Source organism: Neomonachus schauinslandi, chromosome 9, assembly GCF_002201575.2.
Source record: "Neomonachus schauinslandi chromosome 9, ASM220157v2, whole genome shotgun sequence".
Classification (NCBI taxonomy): domain Eukaryota; kingdom Metazoa; phylum Chordata; class Mammalia; order Carnivora; family Phocidae; genus Neomonachus; species Neomonachus schauinslandi.
The window spans coordinates 89,482,815-89,502,152 of NC_058411.1; the positions used below are offsets into that span (position 1 = coordinate 89,482,815).

The window sequence follows — 19,338 nt, forward strand, 5'->3', positions numbered from 1 at the left end:
TGACCATTGAATGAATACTATATAAGCCTCCTTTATTCTTGCTGTTGTATTCAACTAACAGCTCACTGGTTAAGTTTTAATTGCTTCCAATGAGGTCAGCAAAGGTATTTATCGAAAAGCCCTGAATAAAAAGGCTCCACACACACACACAAGCATACACGCGCTCACACACAGAGAAAATCCTCTTGCCTGTTGATTTATGGAAACAATTATGATTCTGCTGGAGAATTTCTCAGCTGAAAAATAGTTTGTAGCTACAGTAGAGAGGCTCAAGTTGCACAAGGCAGACAGCAGCCATGGAATTCTTGTGTATCCAGCTGTTATCAACAGAACAAGTAAGTTACTATTATTTGTCTTTAAAAATAATGCTGAATGGTAGTTTACTTCTTTCTCTGGTTTTAGTGCTGAGCGGAAAAGTAAAGTTACCAGACTTTTGAGCCATGTAATTATCTATAGTAATTATGCTTGTAGAACTTACATAAAGATAAGGTTGACGGTTTCCAGACAATACTGGCATTTAACTTGAGAAATGTGGGTAGTTCAGGAGAAATTAATTGATTAACCACAAACATAAAAGCATACAATAAACAAATCTAGGGAAAGCATTTATACTTTGTTAATAGTGATTTCAGGACTTAATTTAAATCAATAGCTCTAACTGCGAATGTTTCTTACCAAATAGCAACCTGAATAAATGGTACAATCATAGTCTGATTTGTCTCTAGTAATGTATAATTTTTATAAATCTACATAGAGAGAGATGAAGATGTTGACATCCTCTGTGAAGGCTGTTTTAAATGTGCCTTCACAGTACAAACTGCACTGTTGTTATAATACTATTTACCCACTGAAATTTATACATACAATTTTTCATCTTCCCCTCCCCTCCCTTCCCTATTCTTAATCTCTCATTGCAAACAGAAGTCAAGTAGTAAACAGTGTCGCAGCAACTGAGCTTATTACAACCTGTTTTTATAAGGAAATACCAACAGAGAGTTATTTAAGGAGGAATCCTGTATTGTTATCAGGAACTAAAAGGATAAGGATAACAATTTGGATAAAAACAACTACTCTTTCTTAAATCAATCTACAATTCACAGATAGGAAGAGGTCAATGACCTAGGAGCAACAATCAACTCAAGATTTAATTTTCATTATGTTATTCATGAACACCCGGAGCACTACACTATAATGCGCAAATGGATACTGACATGGATCCTGCCAACTTTGCTCTACAGATCATGCTTTCACATTATCTGTCTAGTGGGCACTATATCTTTAGCTTGCAATGACATGACTCCAGAGCAAATGGCTACAAATGTGAACTGTTCCAGCCCTGAGCGACATACAAGAAGTTATGATTACATGGAAGGAGGGGATATAAGAGTGAGAAGACTCTTCTGTCGAACACAGTGGTATCTGAGGATTGATAAACGAGGCAAAGTCAAAGGAACCCAAGAGATGAAGAACAGTTACAGTAAGTAATGTCCTTTATTTATAGCACTGCGTATAAACCTTAATCTGTGAAAGAATCATTTTTCAAGTGACAGGCTTTCTTAGTTTCCTTTCTTTTTTTTGGAAAAAAAAATTAACCATCATCTTTTAATTTCTCTAAATTGGGATCATTGGATTATGTTTCCAAAAACATCTACTGTAACATGTCAAATCTACTAATATTATAGTTGGAACTGATAACCCAAGCCAATTTGAAAATATAATCCCAATGTCCTAAACTCAAAATGCTTATAAGCTAAGCAAAATGTAAATGATATTATTCACACTGAAATGTGACTCACTGTCTTCTAGCAAAACTCATTAGGAACTCTAAAATAGTACTTGGTAAATGCTCATCAAAAGCTACTCATTAGTGTGAGGCACAGAAAATTTATTTCAAAAAGTAATTTGATTTTCTTTGAAACAATATTTCTGTGGTGTGAAATACTTAATCTGTGCTCAAAAATGCATTCAGCGACTTGTGCAATTGTGTACAGTTATAAAATAGAAGGGAACCTGTGGTATCCTCATCTGTTCACATCATAATGAGTTTGTATTAGATTGTTTATTTACCTAACAAAAAAATAGATTCTTCCTAACATTTTCTTTAAATCTTCTATGCCATAGTTTTATGTTACCTTAAGAGAAATGTAAATGTGAAGGAGGAAATAAAAGTGAGTTGGAAGAGATGTCCATGATTCTGTTAGTGTACCTTACATTTTCTCCAAAAATCAGTTATTTTTTTTCATGTTAAAATATCAGGGTTGGACTTACTATTTAGCAGTTATGATTAATAAACAATTTCAATAGTTTTAAATTTAATGGGGTAAAATACTCAGCATATGTAGTAAGAATTTAAAATCCCTGAATGAAAATCAATTTTGTTTGTATTACTAGCACTTGAACAATATTATTACATCATCTTATAATATTAAGTATGTTAAAGTCAATTGAAAAAGAAGGCATGGGGTTGATGGTGTAAACATTTGCTTCAGTACTTGCAGTACATTTTGCTTGCAGTGAGTACTTGAAACTTTTGTTGCTTGTTTAATGAATGATTTTTAGGCTTCTTAATTAATGAACCAATAAGTGGGAATTTGGGGAATTATGTTTCCAATATGTAAATAAGAGGATCTTCTTTGTAACTATAATTGACATAGAATGCTAAGGCCATCTTAATAAATTATTAACAACTATAATTTAATTATTACTGTTATTAATAAAATTATCATATTAGTCTTAGAATATTGTTCTGATTATACTAAAGTTTAGGTAAAGAAATAACTATTTGGAGGAAGGTTTTGTGGATAATCACTCCTATGTGAGCAACAGAATTTGGATTATAATCAATTTTTAAAAAAATTATTGAGATTTATCATGGATAATGGAACCTGGTAGAGGAGACAGAACCCAGGTGGAAGTTAAGACACATAGGTCTAATATCTGTCTGTGAATAATTCTGGAACAATTTTTAATTCTTTCCAATTCTTGGTTTTTTCATCTCCAAGATGTGGGATATGTACAGATGATCTCCTATATACCTTCTAGTTCTTACAGTCTATTCTATTCTAATCCATAGAATATATCACATAAATGTGAACAAATCTAAGTACTCATTATATAATACCACATACTTTAAATGAGATAGGTGAATATTATCTCAAGGATAAATGAGCTGTCAGAACAAATTTGAAATTGTAGCAATATGGTTATCAAATCTAAGCACTGTAGAATTCTTCTGTATGCCAACTAATTCCTTTTGAATGCTTTTGTCAAATAATGAAAAGTGAAAAATTAGATGTAAAATCCAGTGAAAATGAACAGTATGCATAATAATTTGGGATGGAAAATATCTACAATTGGGACACATTCACATATGTGTTTTATTTTGTGTTAAAATTTCTTGAAACCATGAAACTCAGGTGTTTGTAAGCATACAAAAGATGCCAAACTTATTTTATAGTTTGAAACACAATTTAGCATTAACCTTGAGTAACCATAAAGCCAATTTGGTACACCATTCCTCCTCTACTCTAATTCTACCGTAAAAACGAAGAGAGAGAGAGAGAAAGAAAGAAATTCATTCTATATCATTCATCAGAATGTCACAATAGCAATGTACTTCAAGACAGGATATATATTATATAAATAGTTTTCACTTCTATAAGCTTTTTTCATAGACTGTATATATAAGTATACTTTCTTGATATGGTGAATTCTCCTGGAAAGAGAAACTTTCAATGGGATGCTTTAAGTAAACCCTAAAACCCTTGTCAGGGTGTGTTGCTATCCTATTGAGGAAGGAGCCAGTCAAGCTTCATCATAGTTAAAAAGAAGCTAATTCACAGTTGTCTATTAGGAAATCCTAAGATAAAAAGGAAATGCTTCATTGAAAAATAAATGATGGAGAATAACTTATTAGAAGAGAATTCTGGTAGTCATTTCCTATTATTTCTGGGGCAGCCTTACTAATTTTAAGTGTGAATGCCCCACACATAAAATGTGCAAATTGACACAGGTGAAGTTGAAGCTACTATATCCAGGTGCAAAGAAAGTGCTCAACAAAATTTGTTTAAGAAGTCAAAGAAGAACAAAAAACTTGAAATTATAAATATGAAAACTATTTACATTCCTCAATCATTAATTGAATGAATGAACAAATGAACAAAAGATATTTCCTTCCTATTTTTAAAATGAGAGTAAAAGGTTATTGGTTTGTCTACTAGAGTGAAATGCAGCAGAGTTCAGGAAGTTTGACAGATCAGAATCAAACTCTGCATTTCATTTTCAGTATTCTGATGCCTTAAATGTGTTCAGTGGTTGTTGAACACCTTTCTTTGGAGGTCTTTTAAGATGGTATAGATTTAAATGTCTTAGATCATAAAATTTTGCATGAAAAGTTAGATGTTAGCTTGTGTGAAACATAGTTTTCTCTGCATTACCAGGAGAAGGTCCCCACTCCATTCTTATGGCTTTGCTTTGAATGAAGGGAAAAGTTACCTGATGAAATGAATAGGTTTTGAAGGACTGCTTACTTACTAACGGAAGGATAACTTCTTCAGAAAAATGTGACTTATAAGACATTGCTAAGATAATGGACTGGAGTGAGTAGAAGAGGTAAAAAATCTGTATATATAATTCTGTTTCCAGAAACTTGGGCTGGGGTAGATAGATGGAGGGCCTAGGGGAAGAGAAGGGGAGTGGTAGGGAGGTGGATATGATAGCTCATGTCTCATATCATTAGGGAATTAAAAAATTACTTAAGCTATCCTGAGTTGTGAGGACCTCACTTCAGTCTTTTTTTAAAATTAATTTAAGTTAGGGCGCCTGGGTGGCTCAGTTGGTTAAGCAACTGCCTTCGGCTCAGGTCATGATCCTGGAGTCCTTGGATCGAGTCCCGCATCAGGCTCCCTGCTCGGCAGGGAGTCTGCTTCTCCCTCTCCCACTCCCCGTTTGTGTTCCCTCTCTCGCTGTGTCTTTCTCTGTCAAATAAATAAATAAAATCTTTAAAAAAAATTAATTTTAAGTTAATTTTATTTTATTATGTTAGTCACCATACATTACATCATTAGTTTTCACTTCAGTCTTAATTATGGTGTTGTCTTGTGAAATATTTTAAATTTAGATTAGAATGAGTAAATTGCAGAAAAAGCACACCAAGGAACCCAACAAAAATAAGACTTGTACTAATAGACATGTAAGACCTGACTATGTAAATGTAGGAATTCACAAGAGGCCAGGAGATGCTGGACCACATTACTGACACTGAGGGAAGAGAAGCTGTTACTGAAGAACTGGTCCTCAGATTACATACTATTCTCACCCAGGAGGCAAGAAAGCCTGTCCTCTCTGGTGGTTCCACATTTGGCCTTACAGTAGGTTTGCAAGTGACAAAACTGGAACGTAACCTGAACTAATAATAAGGGCAATAAAAGCATAACATGCCCTTCTAAAATGAAATAAATATTCATGTTCTCTGCAGAAGGAGAGCATTAATAACATCTTAAAGGGATTGGTAATGGATAGTCAGCACTTCCACTGTTGTCATCAGAGCTCTCCCCTTGGGGAAGGGCGAGAGGGTGAATTTAGATAATTTTTGGACCAGGCACTCCATCAACAGACAGAGTCAATCACTCCACACCTGACAGAAATAACACTGCTGTTTAAGCTGGGAATTGAGGTGCCAAGTGAGAGATGGCAGCAGTGTACTGGGCAACTGACAGCTGCCCTGAGAGACAGATGTGGAACAAAGAACTCAGTCCCTTGAGACGATTTTCTTGCTTTTGGGATCCAGTTACTAAAAAATTTTGCTCTTCCCAACCATGGTCAATATCACCCATTTCTTTTAAGAAGAAATCCTTAATTGTGATAAGCCACTGACTCAAGCAAAAGCATGCCTCACTTATTAGAATTAAGCATTGTAAGGCCCATAGCAAGAAAAGGGTTAGCCATTCTGAAAACTAGCCAATGATTTGGCAATATTCCTTTTTGGATTGTTAGACTGTGACGGGATATGGCCTAACAATTGGCAAAAAGCAAATAAACACAGTGTTGTGGGATTTGACTTTGGCCACAAAATCTTCAGCAACCCAATTGTCAACAATTCTTTGGATAAGATCCTACTCAGCAATAATCTCTGCTAGTAGCTAGCAAACATACATACCACCTCTAAATATGGAGATGGTAAACTTGCTTATGCTCCAAACAGTTCTTAGCAAGTTACATAAAAGAATAATAATTCACATTATCAAAACAAAAATAAGAAAACCAGGGCAACCCCACCTTAAAAAAAGAGACAATGAGAAACATATCTATGGAATTGAACCAAAATCCTAGCATTACTGACAAAATGCAATCCTGTAGAACTGGTGACCTACATTCCCTTAAGTAAGTTGTCAAGGCTTTAAATTATGGAAGATGGATAAATTGCTGGGGAGCAGATTTGGAAATATTACCTATTCTTTGAGAATTCTAATAATAAAGATTACTTTTCATTGTATAGTTTTCCTCTTTTTTTTTTGGCTAATACAAGTGTCTGGTACTTACAAAGTACACATAATTTATTGCCACAGGTGCATCTCTTATTTATTTTGTAAATCCTCATCTGAACTGACCATGACTTTCTTTTCTATACCAACCCAGAGCATCTGAACATATATTTTCCCTTTTGACTCAGCTGTATTAGAACTCTTTAGCCTACAGTTTTAGAGCATTCAGAGACCCAAGTGAATTGGAAAGAATGCAAGAAGCCAGCTTTCAGTCAGCCAGGTTCCCTTTCCTAGGTTTTCCTATTACTCAGCCTTGGCTAAATATTGTAATCAGCTAGGGAACTTCAAAAAAATACTGATGCCTGGTCCCACCCACAAAGACTCTCATTAAATTGATATGAGGTGCAGCCTGGGCACCAGGAATTTAAAAATTTCCTCAGATAATTCTGAAATGCTGCCCAAACTGAGAACCACTGGATCACATTAGATTATTGAGAAACCACAGTCCAATTAAATCAGAATCCTAAGAAGGTGGGGAAGACTCAGGCATCAGTGTTCGTTAACGCTTTCTAGTGATTTTACTATGCAGAAATGTTAAAAGCCATTATTCAATGGGACCAAGGGTTCTATTTCAGCCTGGATCCCTTCATGTCCCAGGAATGTTTCAGAGCCCTTAAACGGCTCCATAGTTAACTTATACCCTGGAGGATTTCGAAATGGGTTTATCAGGAATGACTCCGAATTATGCATTAAGGAAGTTCTTCTGGGTCCAGTTGACCTCTCTGACAAATCTCAGTGGCTCCAACATTTGGAGAACTGGCCTGGAAATGCATGTGATGACAGCTCTGTAGCTACTATGTAAGAAGGCTTCTTTGGCAAATGAGTTCATTGCAGGGAAGAATTAGGTCCTGTGCCACAGTCTCACAATGTCAGGCAGGTCTGAATCTCTTCTGACACTTCCAAGTGGTGCTACAGCAGGGCCCCTGGAGTACAGACATCAGTGCCAGCTTACTTGGCACTTAAGTGAGCCACTTATGACTATGAACACAGATGCCCCCAAATCAGGGTCTCATCTCCTATGGCCACCCCACAGAGTTCAAGGCAGTGATTTAAAGAGACAACCTCAAGTCTGAAAACCCAGGGAGGCAGGAACCACAAGCCTAGAGGGTCTATCCAGATTAGTGAAAAGGATATGAAGTTAGAGGTTGGTTTTCTTTGTAAATTTGGGATTAAAGCAAAGCTTTCTTTCTTTTCTAAGGATCCTAGCTTTCTTTCTCTGTATCAAAAACTTTTGGTAGTACAGTAACTTCTTTTGCATCACTACTGGAATACAATACTTTTCTATATTTTAATTTCACATATGGCACACAGAAGAAAAGGCAAGAATTGTGCATATCTAAGTAATATGGAGAAACAAGAACTCATTAAATGAAATGAGCTTCCATATGAATTCCTTCCTTTTCTGAACCATATCCAATCTTTCTTTAAAAAAAAAAAACACTTTATTGAGGTATGTTCACATACAAAAATCTGTACTTAATGTATACAAATTGACCAATTTCTACATCTGTGAAACTACCACCATAATCTATGCCATGAACATATCCATCAGTTCCACAAGTTCCCTCCTGCCTTTTAATTTATTATTATTATTTTGTGATAAGAACACTTAGCATAAGATCCATCCTTTTAGCAAATATTTAAATATACCATGCAACAGTATAAACTATAGGCCCTACACTGCACAGTATATCTCTAGGACATATTCACTTTGCATAGTTGAAACTTAGTACCCTTTGACTAATACCTCCCTATTTCTCCCTCCCCCCTCCAACCCCTGGTAACCACCATTCTACTCTCCGCTTCTACGAGTTTGACTATTTTAGATTCCTCCTATAAGTGGCATCATGTAGTATTTGTCCATCTGCGTCTGGCTTATTTCACTTAGCATAATGCACTCCAGGTTCATATCCAGTCTTTCTACACACGAAATAGGTTGGAAAATGAAAATCCTCTGCCTTTCACATGGTTCAGAAATCCAAATTAAAGAGTCACTGAACATTTAACTGTTTCTTGACCAAGATTCATAACTACTACATTTGAGATTATATCTGCACCTGACTTAGGTAGAGAAGCCATCCCTAATTTGCTAGCAAAGCAAATTTACCTATTTACCTTAGTTGTGCAAAAGGGTTTTTGTAGTATATATAAAGACAAAGGGATTAGGGTGAGGAAGCAGAGAAAAGAATGATCTAATATCCATGTCCAGGTAAAATCTGTCTTTCAGGCAGATAATATCATTCTCAGAGGGAAAACGTTTGATGTATATTGGGGGAGAACTGGCTCTGGAGGTTCTCTGTTCCAGTCAACTTCCCTGCATAAGCATGGAATCACTTCTACTAGAGTGAGCATGAGTACTTGCCAGAGCCATTAGCTAGTGTCCTTCTGAGAATAAATAGGTTGGCAACATCTTTGTAAATAGGTGAAGAAATAGGCAAGAGAGGAAAGGAAAAAAGGACTTTATATAAAAATAAATGGATTTTGCATTATATTTGTTTTAAGGATTTTATTTTTAAGTAATCTCTACACCCAATTTGGGGCTCCAATTCACAACCCTGAGATCAAGAGTAGCACTCTCCACCAACCGAGCCAGTCAGGCACCCCAGATTTTGCATTTTAAGTTTAGGGTGGATTTAAACACAAAGGATCCTCATAAAATAGGGCTCTATTAACTTTTTTGATGCACTTAAAGAATAAGGGCAATGGAATGCAATAGACTGATAATAGTGGGAGAACTTCTGAGATCAAAACAAAACCAAACTAAATAGTGTACAGAGAGGTTGAAATAATAATAGATTATTGCAGATGATACTCAAATAGGAGGTTTGAATCTATTAGTTAAATTTGTACCTAAAATTGCAATAATCTTTATTTATCAGGACTATATGCAAACTGAGTTTATTTTTTATGGTTAATATGAGACAGGGCAAATGAGGTATATTTCAATATGCTCAAATACCATACTTATGTTAAAATTATCATGTAATATTTTCCATTTATCTGCCTATTTGAACTTTAGATGTAATTGTAGATAATATTGAGAAAATGCTTCTGGAACAAATTCAGAATCAACTCAGCATACAGATTTTTCTTAAGGCAGCAATTCCAAACTTTTGTTTCTTAGGACACTAGTGTCCCTTGAGATATTAATGGTGTTTCCTGTGGCACAATTCCTGTGGCTAATTGATTGGGAAATATTGGGTTAAATAAAAGTGAACAAGTTTCACAGTAGGCAAACTCTGAGCCAAATTATACTAATATAAATTGCAAAACTCCAGGAGGAGATTATATATGGTTTCCCAAACTTGACACAGAGTACGTTGCTCCCACCCCCCAACTCTCTCTGATTTGGATAAAACACTTAAATTTCATTAAATTGTAGTTTGAGAGGGGTGACTCGGTTGAGCACCGACTCTTGGTTTCAGCTCAGGTCATGATCTCAGGGTCGTGAGATCCAGCCCCATGCTCGAGATTCTCTCACGTCCTCTCCCTCTGTCCCTCTCCCCTCTCTCTAAGATAAATAAATAAATCTTTTTTAAAAATCGCAATTTGAGAGCTATTGCCTAGGGATCTCTCTATGGTGCAGTGAAGAACTAAACCAAGCTTCCCTTCATTTTTTGGTTCCAAATAAAAAGGCTATAAAATGGACCCGAAGCAATATTTAAAGAATGACCTTGAACCAAGAATCTGTGCCAAAGTTAGGAGCCTGAATATGATTTTGGACAATTAGGGTAGTATTTTGGGTATAGATGCATGCTGGGCTGAAATCCAGAGATTTGCAATGAGATTTAAGCCTAGCTTGAAGCTCTTTTCTGAGTTTTGAGCAGCTTTATAGGACTATTCTCCTAATCTGAAATGATGTCCAATACCTATTATTTAGGCAACCTGGAAACTGACCAAAAGCATTTCCCACGCATTAACCTAAAAATGTTTTAGGATTAGAACATGATTGAAGAATTCTTACTTATGTGCCTAAAAACAATAAAAGTTTACTTTTCAAAAAAGTAGTTTGAGCAAAAGTTTGAAGTTATTTCAATTATATCAATAAAGAACAAGTTTTATTTACTGGCCAAAAACTATTTAGAAATTTGAAACTTACGGGCGCCTGGGTGGCTCAGTCATTAAGTGTCTGCCTTTGGCTCAGGTCATGATCCCAGGGTCCTGGGATCGAGCCCTGCATCGGGCTCCCTGCTCGGCAGGAAGCTTGCTTCTCTCTCTCCCACTCCCCCTGCTGTGTTCCCTCTCTCACTGTGTCTCTCTCTGTCAAATAAATAAAATCTTTAAAAAAATTTTTGAAACTTAGCATAAACTGAAGGGAGAACTGCAAATTTAATGAATTAATTTCAGTACACTTTGAAGAGGTCACTTATTGGAGATGTTACATAGCATTGCCTTTTCCAGCCATACATAGCACATTTGCCTTGTCTTAGGATTCTGTTTGCATCTGGCAATGCTACTAAAAAAATGTAAGTTACAGAAATATAAGCATCATGTCTTATTCTTCCTTTTGTCTCCTAATGGTAGAGGAAGGAGCACTTAAGCCCAGTGCAAGAGGTGGAAGAAGTGAGATGGATTGACAGTCATTCAATATATTTCTCCCTTAAGTTTTTCCACATCTAAAATTAGTCATGGATAAGAAATATATTACCAAATGATCATGAAAATTTAATGCAGACAAGAATTAAAAGCTTGCTGAAATAAAAGAGAGGCACATCTCATTTTCCTCTTCTCTCTTATTCTCTAAAAGAAAGTACTGGCCTCCAGAACCTATTTGACTTAATGTTTTTCTGGATAATTTCAAGAGGCTGGTGGAAAAGTTTTATTGTAGAGGCTGATGATCTAAGCAGGCACAGGTAGCACTGGTGATACTAGAAGGAAGATTGACACGGCATGGTGAGGACCAACCCTGGAAAAGTTATGGCCTCCTCAACACCCATTCTTGTTTTCATCTGACTGTCAACTAATTCTTGCATATCAAAAACTACATGCAGAAAAAAATGATAATTAGTTGATACTGGTTTAAGAAATATCTGCATTGAAAGGAGATACAAAGAGGAAAAGTCTTTAAGAATTAAATGAGCTATACTAGTAAAACCAAGCAGTGGGCTAATAATTTTTGGATAGGGAATCTGCCTACTTCCTAGTAGCACATATGCGATTGATCCTGGACATAGTGACTAGTGTCAAAGGGTGGAGAGGACATATGTATGTATACGGAGAGAGAGCTAGGGAGAAGTGGGGAGTTGGTGAATACACTCTCAGTTTGTTTTAGTGCCAGTAGTCCGATCCTTGGATAATCTTGGTGTTTTATAGCATTTCAAACTGTACTTCTGATAAAAGCTTGGTTGGTCTGGTTCATAGTGCAGCATCTCTCATGCGGAGATCACCAGCAGGCAGTAGACAGTTTCCTCCCTTGTTTGCATGAATAATGAAGACATCATACAAAACTTTGAAAGATTGATGACTTTGTTTTTCACTCTTTTATTAATTCAACAAAATTCATTGATACCTTCCCTATCCCAGACTGGGACTACAATAATAAGCAATTCCACAGTCCATATTTTTAGAGAATTAACAGTTTAGTTGGGTGTGGAGGGTGAACTATAAGTCAGAGGAGGCAAATTCAGAGCAATTAGCGGGTTGCCCGACTCAGCTTGAGGAAAGGGGCATGCAGTCTTTTCTGGGAGGAAATGGACTGAAGGATGAGCCGTATGAAAGAGAGAGGACAAATATATTACCCTTAGAGGAGATACTTTAGAGATGCCTGGTAGTAAGACAGTATTGAAAAGCTGGGAAATGGAAAGTGACTTAATCCCTTGCCAGGTATCAATGTTAAGCTCACTAAGGTAACCTTTTTTTCTATTAAAAATATTAGAACATTTGCCCTTTATCAGTTGTCAGACTTTGATTGCTCTGTTTACTAAAAATGACTATTTCTTTTAAAGGGTAATTTTTTAAGGGTAATTTTTTCTTCAGAGGGTAACTTTTCTGAAGGCATAATTGAAGTCCTGCTAATTGGAGTAATATTGTTTTTCTGGATAACTGCATACTTTTTCTTTTTAATGCTTTTTCAGTCTTTGATCATAATTGTAACCTGTTTAAGTCAGGTGGCCATAAATATTCACTATAAAAGCTACATTATCATTATGGAGGATGTTTTTCCCATAACAGTTTCTAAAAAGTGAGAGAAACAACAGTTTCAAGGCATATGTTTGGCTTTTAAGGACAAAATTATGGAGGTTATCTGCCACATTCTTTAAGATAAGCCAACTTTTACGACCATTAGAGCTGCGTTCCCTGCTACAATTATGTAAGCAGTACACTCAGTAGTCAAGTAGCTGTGCATAGCTTTATTTCCTCTAAATCATGAAGTAGGCAGTGAAGCAAGGTGTTTTCCCACTTATATAAGCCTGTCAAGGTGTCTCTGTTTCTGAGAAATTGTGCTCAACTCCCTGTACAAATAATGCATTACAATACACACAATAATGTTGGATGTTTAATAGACATAAGGAGGTGCTGTTGACTTTGAAAAGATTCTGGCCAAATTTGGTCTGGAGATTTTCTCTTAACTGGCTTAAAGTTGATCAGATATTGAATAATAATTCATCCCCGAATAAGATGAGCATAAATCTATATCATTGTGATTAAGTTGTACTCAGACCTAAAATTCATGATATTTTAAAGTATTATTTAATAGTTTATCAGGTATTGGGGCACCTGGGTGGCTCAGTCGATTAAACGTCTGCCTTCGGCTCAGGTCATGATCCCAGGGTCCTGGGATTGAACCCCATATCCGTTCCCTGCCTAGCGGGGAGCCTGCTTCTCCTTCTCCCTCTGCCACTCCCCCTGCTTGTGTTCCCTCTCTCTCAAATAAATAAATAAATAAAATAGTTTATCAGGTATTTACATTAATGTTACTACTAAAATTACTGTACTATGTAGAAATAAATTTTGTTTGTTACTGTCATGAATCTTCTAATTTAGTCTATATAAAATTGCACAATGTACAACCAGGAACATTTTCATTGAGTGACTAAACATAAGTAGATCACTAAAATGATGTTAATTCTTTTAAAATATGTATGTCGATATTGAAATTGGTGCAGAACACTTCATTCCATTCTAATTAATTCTCAGAATATCTCTTGCGGTAAGCTTGCAGTTGTACTACTAGTCCATTTCACAGAAAGAAAGGGAAGACTTGCAGGAAATTTGTCAGCCTGATAAGCTTGCTAATGTACAACTTCTAGTTTTAAAATTATATGTGGGACTATTTAGGTGTTGTTCATTTTAATTAAGAAAGATTGGTGTTAAAAAATTAGCTGATAATTGACATGATCATAACAAAATCCTCTATGTGCAATGATTGGAGTGTTTTCTGGAAATTCTTGGATAGTCAGTTAACTCACAGAGAACAGGTATTAAATAGTAAGCCTGATGACTTCACTGTGTGACTAACATCATTAAATATTAAAGAATTAAAAGTTCATGTTCAGAATACTGATTTAAACCTTCCAGTTTCCTTAGAGCCAACACAAGTTAATCAGAGACTTTAAAGGGGCAAAACTGAGGCATTTTTAAGTAACATTTTCTCTCCTACAATGAAAGAGGTAAACTTACTAAGATGTTACCACGTGCCTGGCACTGTGCTAAACACTTTATGTATATTACCTCATTTAATCTTCGCAGAGCACTTATAAAATTGGTAGAGTTATGTTCATTTTGCGGATGGGGCAACTCTAAAGCATAGTTTTAGTTATCACCACATGATCACTATACTGTCACTGGTGTTATTAAAACATCACACATGAATTTGAACCCGGCAGTGGGATAATTTGCATATGAAGAACTATAAACAGCTGAAATTTTCTTCTCTGTAATACGACCTAATGAGTACTTGGCATTATTTCCTTATTAAATAAAAACTCTACTCCAACGTTCCTTGACAAAACATCTCCATCTGTCTTCCCCTGAGTTGGCATAGAAACGTTCAGTTTATTTTGTGTATGAATTGCTAAAGATATTGCAAAATTTAATTTGGTTGTATTTTAAACACATTTCTGATATTTATTAAAATATTTATACTTCTGTTCACTAGTGTCTACATAATTATTATAGTATACATACATATATGCAATTTAATATCAGAAAATAAATCAGATAATTTTAGGAGTACAGCCAGATAGTTTCCCTCTCTAAAGGCCACTCAATCCAAACAGAAGAAACACAAAAATAAATAAAAGAAACAGCACAGAGTTTGTTCCAACAAGCACTGCTGAAGGATAGGTTGAAAGAGAAATAGTTTACTGGCAAATTGGTTCTTTCTTTTGTCCATGATTACTATGTTCTCAATTTATTTCTAATCCTTTTAGGACTTTGCCCAATAAAAAAAAGAGGCAAAAAAAGGGGGGGGGCAAAAATGAAGAGTTAGTGCAAAGATTCTACTTTTTTAAGATTTTTTTTGTGCTTCTGTGTAAATCATATTGTACCTTTGAAAACTAGACATACACATTATTTGTGACCTGACTGACCTTAGGTGTTTTCAATATCTTAAAAATATCTTGGAAGGTTTTTATTCTCAAAGTTGCAGGGGCTCTTTTCAACAACTAGACGACTATTTATTGCAATATTGATTGAGCATATATTGTTATGCTATGTACTATGGGTACATAGATGTATAGGTAGAGACCCACTATTTGAAAAAATTCAGCCTATTTGGGAAACCAACACCAAAAACTCAATTTTAATAGAATATGGTAAAGATGTGATAAAAATATGTTCAGGGAGGGAACCTAGTGGAGGGCAGGTAACATAACCTAAGAGAGGCTGAGCAAGACTCTGAAAGGACATGATGTTTGAACTATATCTTCAAGAGCTAGTGGGAGTGAACCAGGCTAGAGAAGTGGGTAGGGAATGGGGAAGGGAGTCAAGAAAGGGCATCTCCTCTTGGAAAATAGCACATGAGAAAAGCTGAGTGATGTTTCAGGAGGTACGTATGGGAATTATGGGAATTAGTGTTTCTGGAGTATCAGCCTCAAGGTAGGAAGTAGGGAGAGATGAGACTCTAGTGAAGTCTCATTTCTTGCAAAGTTATTTTCCATTGTAGGGAACATGAACTTTATTCTACAAGTAATAAGGAGCTTTCGAAGAAGAATGTAGAAGCAGTAACTAATAAAAAATAGTTATTTTCATTATTCACAAAAATGACCTGGATGGTTAATATTTATTAATAATTGGAAGATTTATTTTATTAGAAAATTTAGCCTCTTTTCATACCAAAGCTTCTTACCACAACCACCCACAAATGACAAAGTTAGCTCATGTTAATTAATATCCTTTACTTTTTGCTATAGGAGTTTATGAATGAACTAGATTGTCCATTGGAGAAGAGAAAGGGCAGAAAAAGTAGGCTTGAAAAATTTATCTATGATTTATCAGTCTTAGTTTATCATACCAGCAGTTCTCTTTTAGTATAAATATTAATACATATTATTTACCACCTAGGAGTAGATTGGATTGAATAGAAAGTGAGAGGCATGGAAATAATACTGTATTAGGTATTATGGGATCTGGGCTTTAATCCTTTTCTTCCAGGAATTAATTGAATGACCTCAGGCAAGTACTTAACTATTCTGGGTCTCAGATCTGTTTTGTTTTTTTTTTTAATTTTTTAAGGGGGTTAGAGCAGATTGTTTGAATAGATTTCAACTGTAAATGTTACCCAAAGTACTAAGCAATGGAGACAGAGAGAGAGAGTGTGAGAGAGCGATGTATTAGCTGTCTATTGCTATATAACAAATTACCCAAAATTCAGCAGCTTAAAACAATGTTTGTTATCTCACAGGATCAGAGGCTCCTGAATCTGAGAGCAGCTGAGCTGAGAGGTTCTAGCTTAGAGTCTCTCAGGAATTAAGCTGTCTGTTGGGGCTGCAGTCTTCTCAAGACCTGACTAGGGCTGAAGGCTCTGTTTCCAAGCTCTCTCCCATGGTAGTTGGCAGGCCTCAGTTCATAGCAGCCTGTCAGCCAGAAACTTCCTCTTCACTATGAGGGCCCCCATAGGCTTCCTTAGTGTCCTCACGACGTGGTAACTGGCCTCCCTCAGACAGAGTGATGAGGGAGAGGGAGAGAAAGAGAGGAAGCGAGAGAGGGCAGCTTCAAAATGGAAGCTGCAGTGTGATACACCATCGCTTTTGCCTCATTTTATTTGTCATGCAGACCATACAGTAAAATGTGGGAAGAACTACACAAGGATATGAATAACAAGTGGTGGAGATCGTTATAGGCCAAACCAAACGCTGGCTACCACACATGGTTTCTGCATCTAAAGACCTTTTAGTCAAGTTGGGAATCAAAGTATAAAGAAAGAATAAGTTAAAGCAAAAATAGAGCAACACATTTGTGAAATCAGCCTGAAAAATAGATAGCTGTCCTTACAGAAGCTGCTAATTTGGCTTAAGGTCTCATTAGGAGGCATTCTTACTGCAAACTTAGAAAGGAAACCATATAGTGTTAATATTTGAAAGCAAAAAATTTTCATTTCAATCGACATTATGATTTTACATAAATTCCTGAATTTCTCACTTACTGGAATAAAGACATTATTTTCTATTTAAATTTTTTATACACTAAAACTATGGTATATTTCTAAGTACCAATGCTTTATTAATTTACTTTACTATTTAAAAAATAAAGATGAAGTAATTGGTATGTTACAGTGGGGAGTAGGCTGACAATTTCACTAAAGAAGACTTCTGATAAAAATGGGAACACTTTTTTTTTGTATTTTTAAAATTTTATTATGTTATGTTAATCACCATACATTACATCATTAGTTTTTGATGTAGTGTTCCATGATTCATTGTTTGCGTATAACACCCAGTGCTCCATTCAGTACATGCCCTCTTTAATACCCATCACCAGGCTAACCCATCCCCCTACCCCCGCTTCCCTCTAGAACCCTCAGTTTGTTTCTCAGAGTCCATGGTCTGTCATGGTTTATTTTCCCCTCTGATTTCCCCCCCTTCATTTTTCCCTTCCTGCTATCTTCTTCTTTGTTTTTTTTTTTTAACATATAATGTATTATTTGTTTCAGAGGTACAGGTGTGTGATTCAACAGTCTTACACAATTCACAGCACTCACCATTAGCAATACTCTCCCCAATGTCTATCACCTAGCCACCCCATCCCTCCCACCCCCCACCACTCCAGCAACCCTCAGTTTGTTTCCTGAGATTAAGAATTCCTCATATCAGTGAGATCATATGATACAAGTCTTTCTCTGATTGACTTATTTTGCTCAGCATAATACCCTCCAGTTCCATCCACGTCGTTGCAAATGGCAAGATTTCATTCCTTTTGATGGCTGCATAATATTCCATTGTGTATATATACCACATCTTCTTTATCCATTCATCTGTCAATGGACATCTTGGCTCTTTTCATAGTTTGGCTACTGTGGACATTACTGCTATAAACTTAGGGGTGCACGTGCCCCTTTGGATCCCTACATCTGTATCTTTGGGATAAATACCCAGTAGTGCAATTGCTGTGTTGTAGGCTAGCTCTATTTTCAACTTTTTGAGGAACCTCCATACTGTTTTCCAGAGTGGCTGCACCAGCTTGCATTCCCACCAACAGTGTAGGAGGGTTCCCCTTATCTCCGCATCCCCGCCAACATCTGTCGTTTCCTGACTTGTTAATTTTAACCATTCTGACTGGTGTGAGGTGGTATCTCATTGAGGTTTTGATTTGGATTTCCCTGATGCCGAGCGATGTTGAGCACTTTTTTCATGTGTCTGTTGGCCATTTGGATGTCTTCTTAGGAAAGATGTCTGTTCATGTCTTCTGCCCATTTCTTGATTGGATCATTTGTTCTTTGGGTGTTGAGTTTGATAAGTTCTTTATAGATTTTGGATACTAGCCCTTTATCTGATATGTCATTTGCAAATATCTTCTCAAAATGGGAACACTTTTAAAGTCAGAAGCCACTAATCATGGAAAATTTGAACTGTCACATGGAGTTAAGAGGCAGTTTGATCTAGTTCCCTGGGATTTAAATTAAGAATGCAAGTCAATTCAATATTTATAAAGCACTTTTAATGTGCAAAGTGACACTGAGTAATAAAGGCTAGGAAGGTAAATAATATAACTTTTGCCTTTAATATGATTCTATAGGAAATAATTTGCTAAGTTCTCAAAGTTACAAACAAGTTTCATATGAGCAAGGGCGAGATCAGGAGCATGAATGTGAATACATTTGGGTGCACCCAAAGAGGTGAAAAGGACAGAAGAGAAGAATCAGGAGAAGAAAGCTTTGTTGAAAAAGTGCATTTGAACAAAGGGGGGATTGGTTGGACGATTCTGATAGAGGGTGAAGAATTTTCAAGCAGAGAAAGTTTGCAAAAAGGCATGGATGCAGTAGGGCAACTGTAAAGAATGGTGAGTCTTGGAGAATAGGGTGCAAAGAAGGGGTAACGCAGAGCTAGTAAACCAATGAAATGCTTGAAACAATATTTTAACTTCATATTATACAAGGAGAAGATAGGAGAGCACAAAGAGAGTGAAGGGGTGGAGACAGAATGCAAGGAAGGAGGTGAGGAAGTAAACAAAGGAAGACAGGAGCAGGGGCAGCAGTAGGTAGAGTGAATAGGAAAGAGAAGCAAAAGGTCTACACAGATACATCACGAAGCAGGAGAGAGAAAAGGCAGAGGGCTGCTCTGGACGTCCTGCAGTCCACAGAGATTTTGGCAGATATAATCAGAGAGCCTGCCAGAGTTAGGGAGGATAGGGGATTTAT

General features: G+C 36.3%; 2 protein-coding genes across 3 annotated transcripts in view; one reads left to right on the forward strand and one right to left on the reverse strand.

The window, feature by feature from the left end:
* FAM227B (family with sequence similarity 227 member B) overlaps positions 1-19,338 on the reverse strand; it is a 207,468-nt gene that overhangs the window by 75,003 nt on the left and 113,127 nt on the right. The gene's annotated exons all lie outside the window — the stretch shown is intronic.
* Positions 1-19,338, forward strand: part of FGF7 (fibroblast growth factor 7) — a 52,712-nt gene continuing 33,374 nt past the window's right edge. Inside the window, exons 1-2 of one of the 2 annotated variants that reach the window (XM_021693812.2) lie at positions 1-335; positions 1,101-1,477. In XM_021693812.2, the coding sequence (XP_021549487.1) occupies positions 1,192-1,477 (286 nt within the window). In that variant the 5' untranslated portion in view covers positions 1-335; positions 1,101-1,191. The remainder of the gene's footprint in view (positions 336-1,100; positions 1,478-19,338) is intronic. The other variant, XM_044917861.1, reaches the window with a different exon arrangement.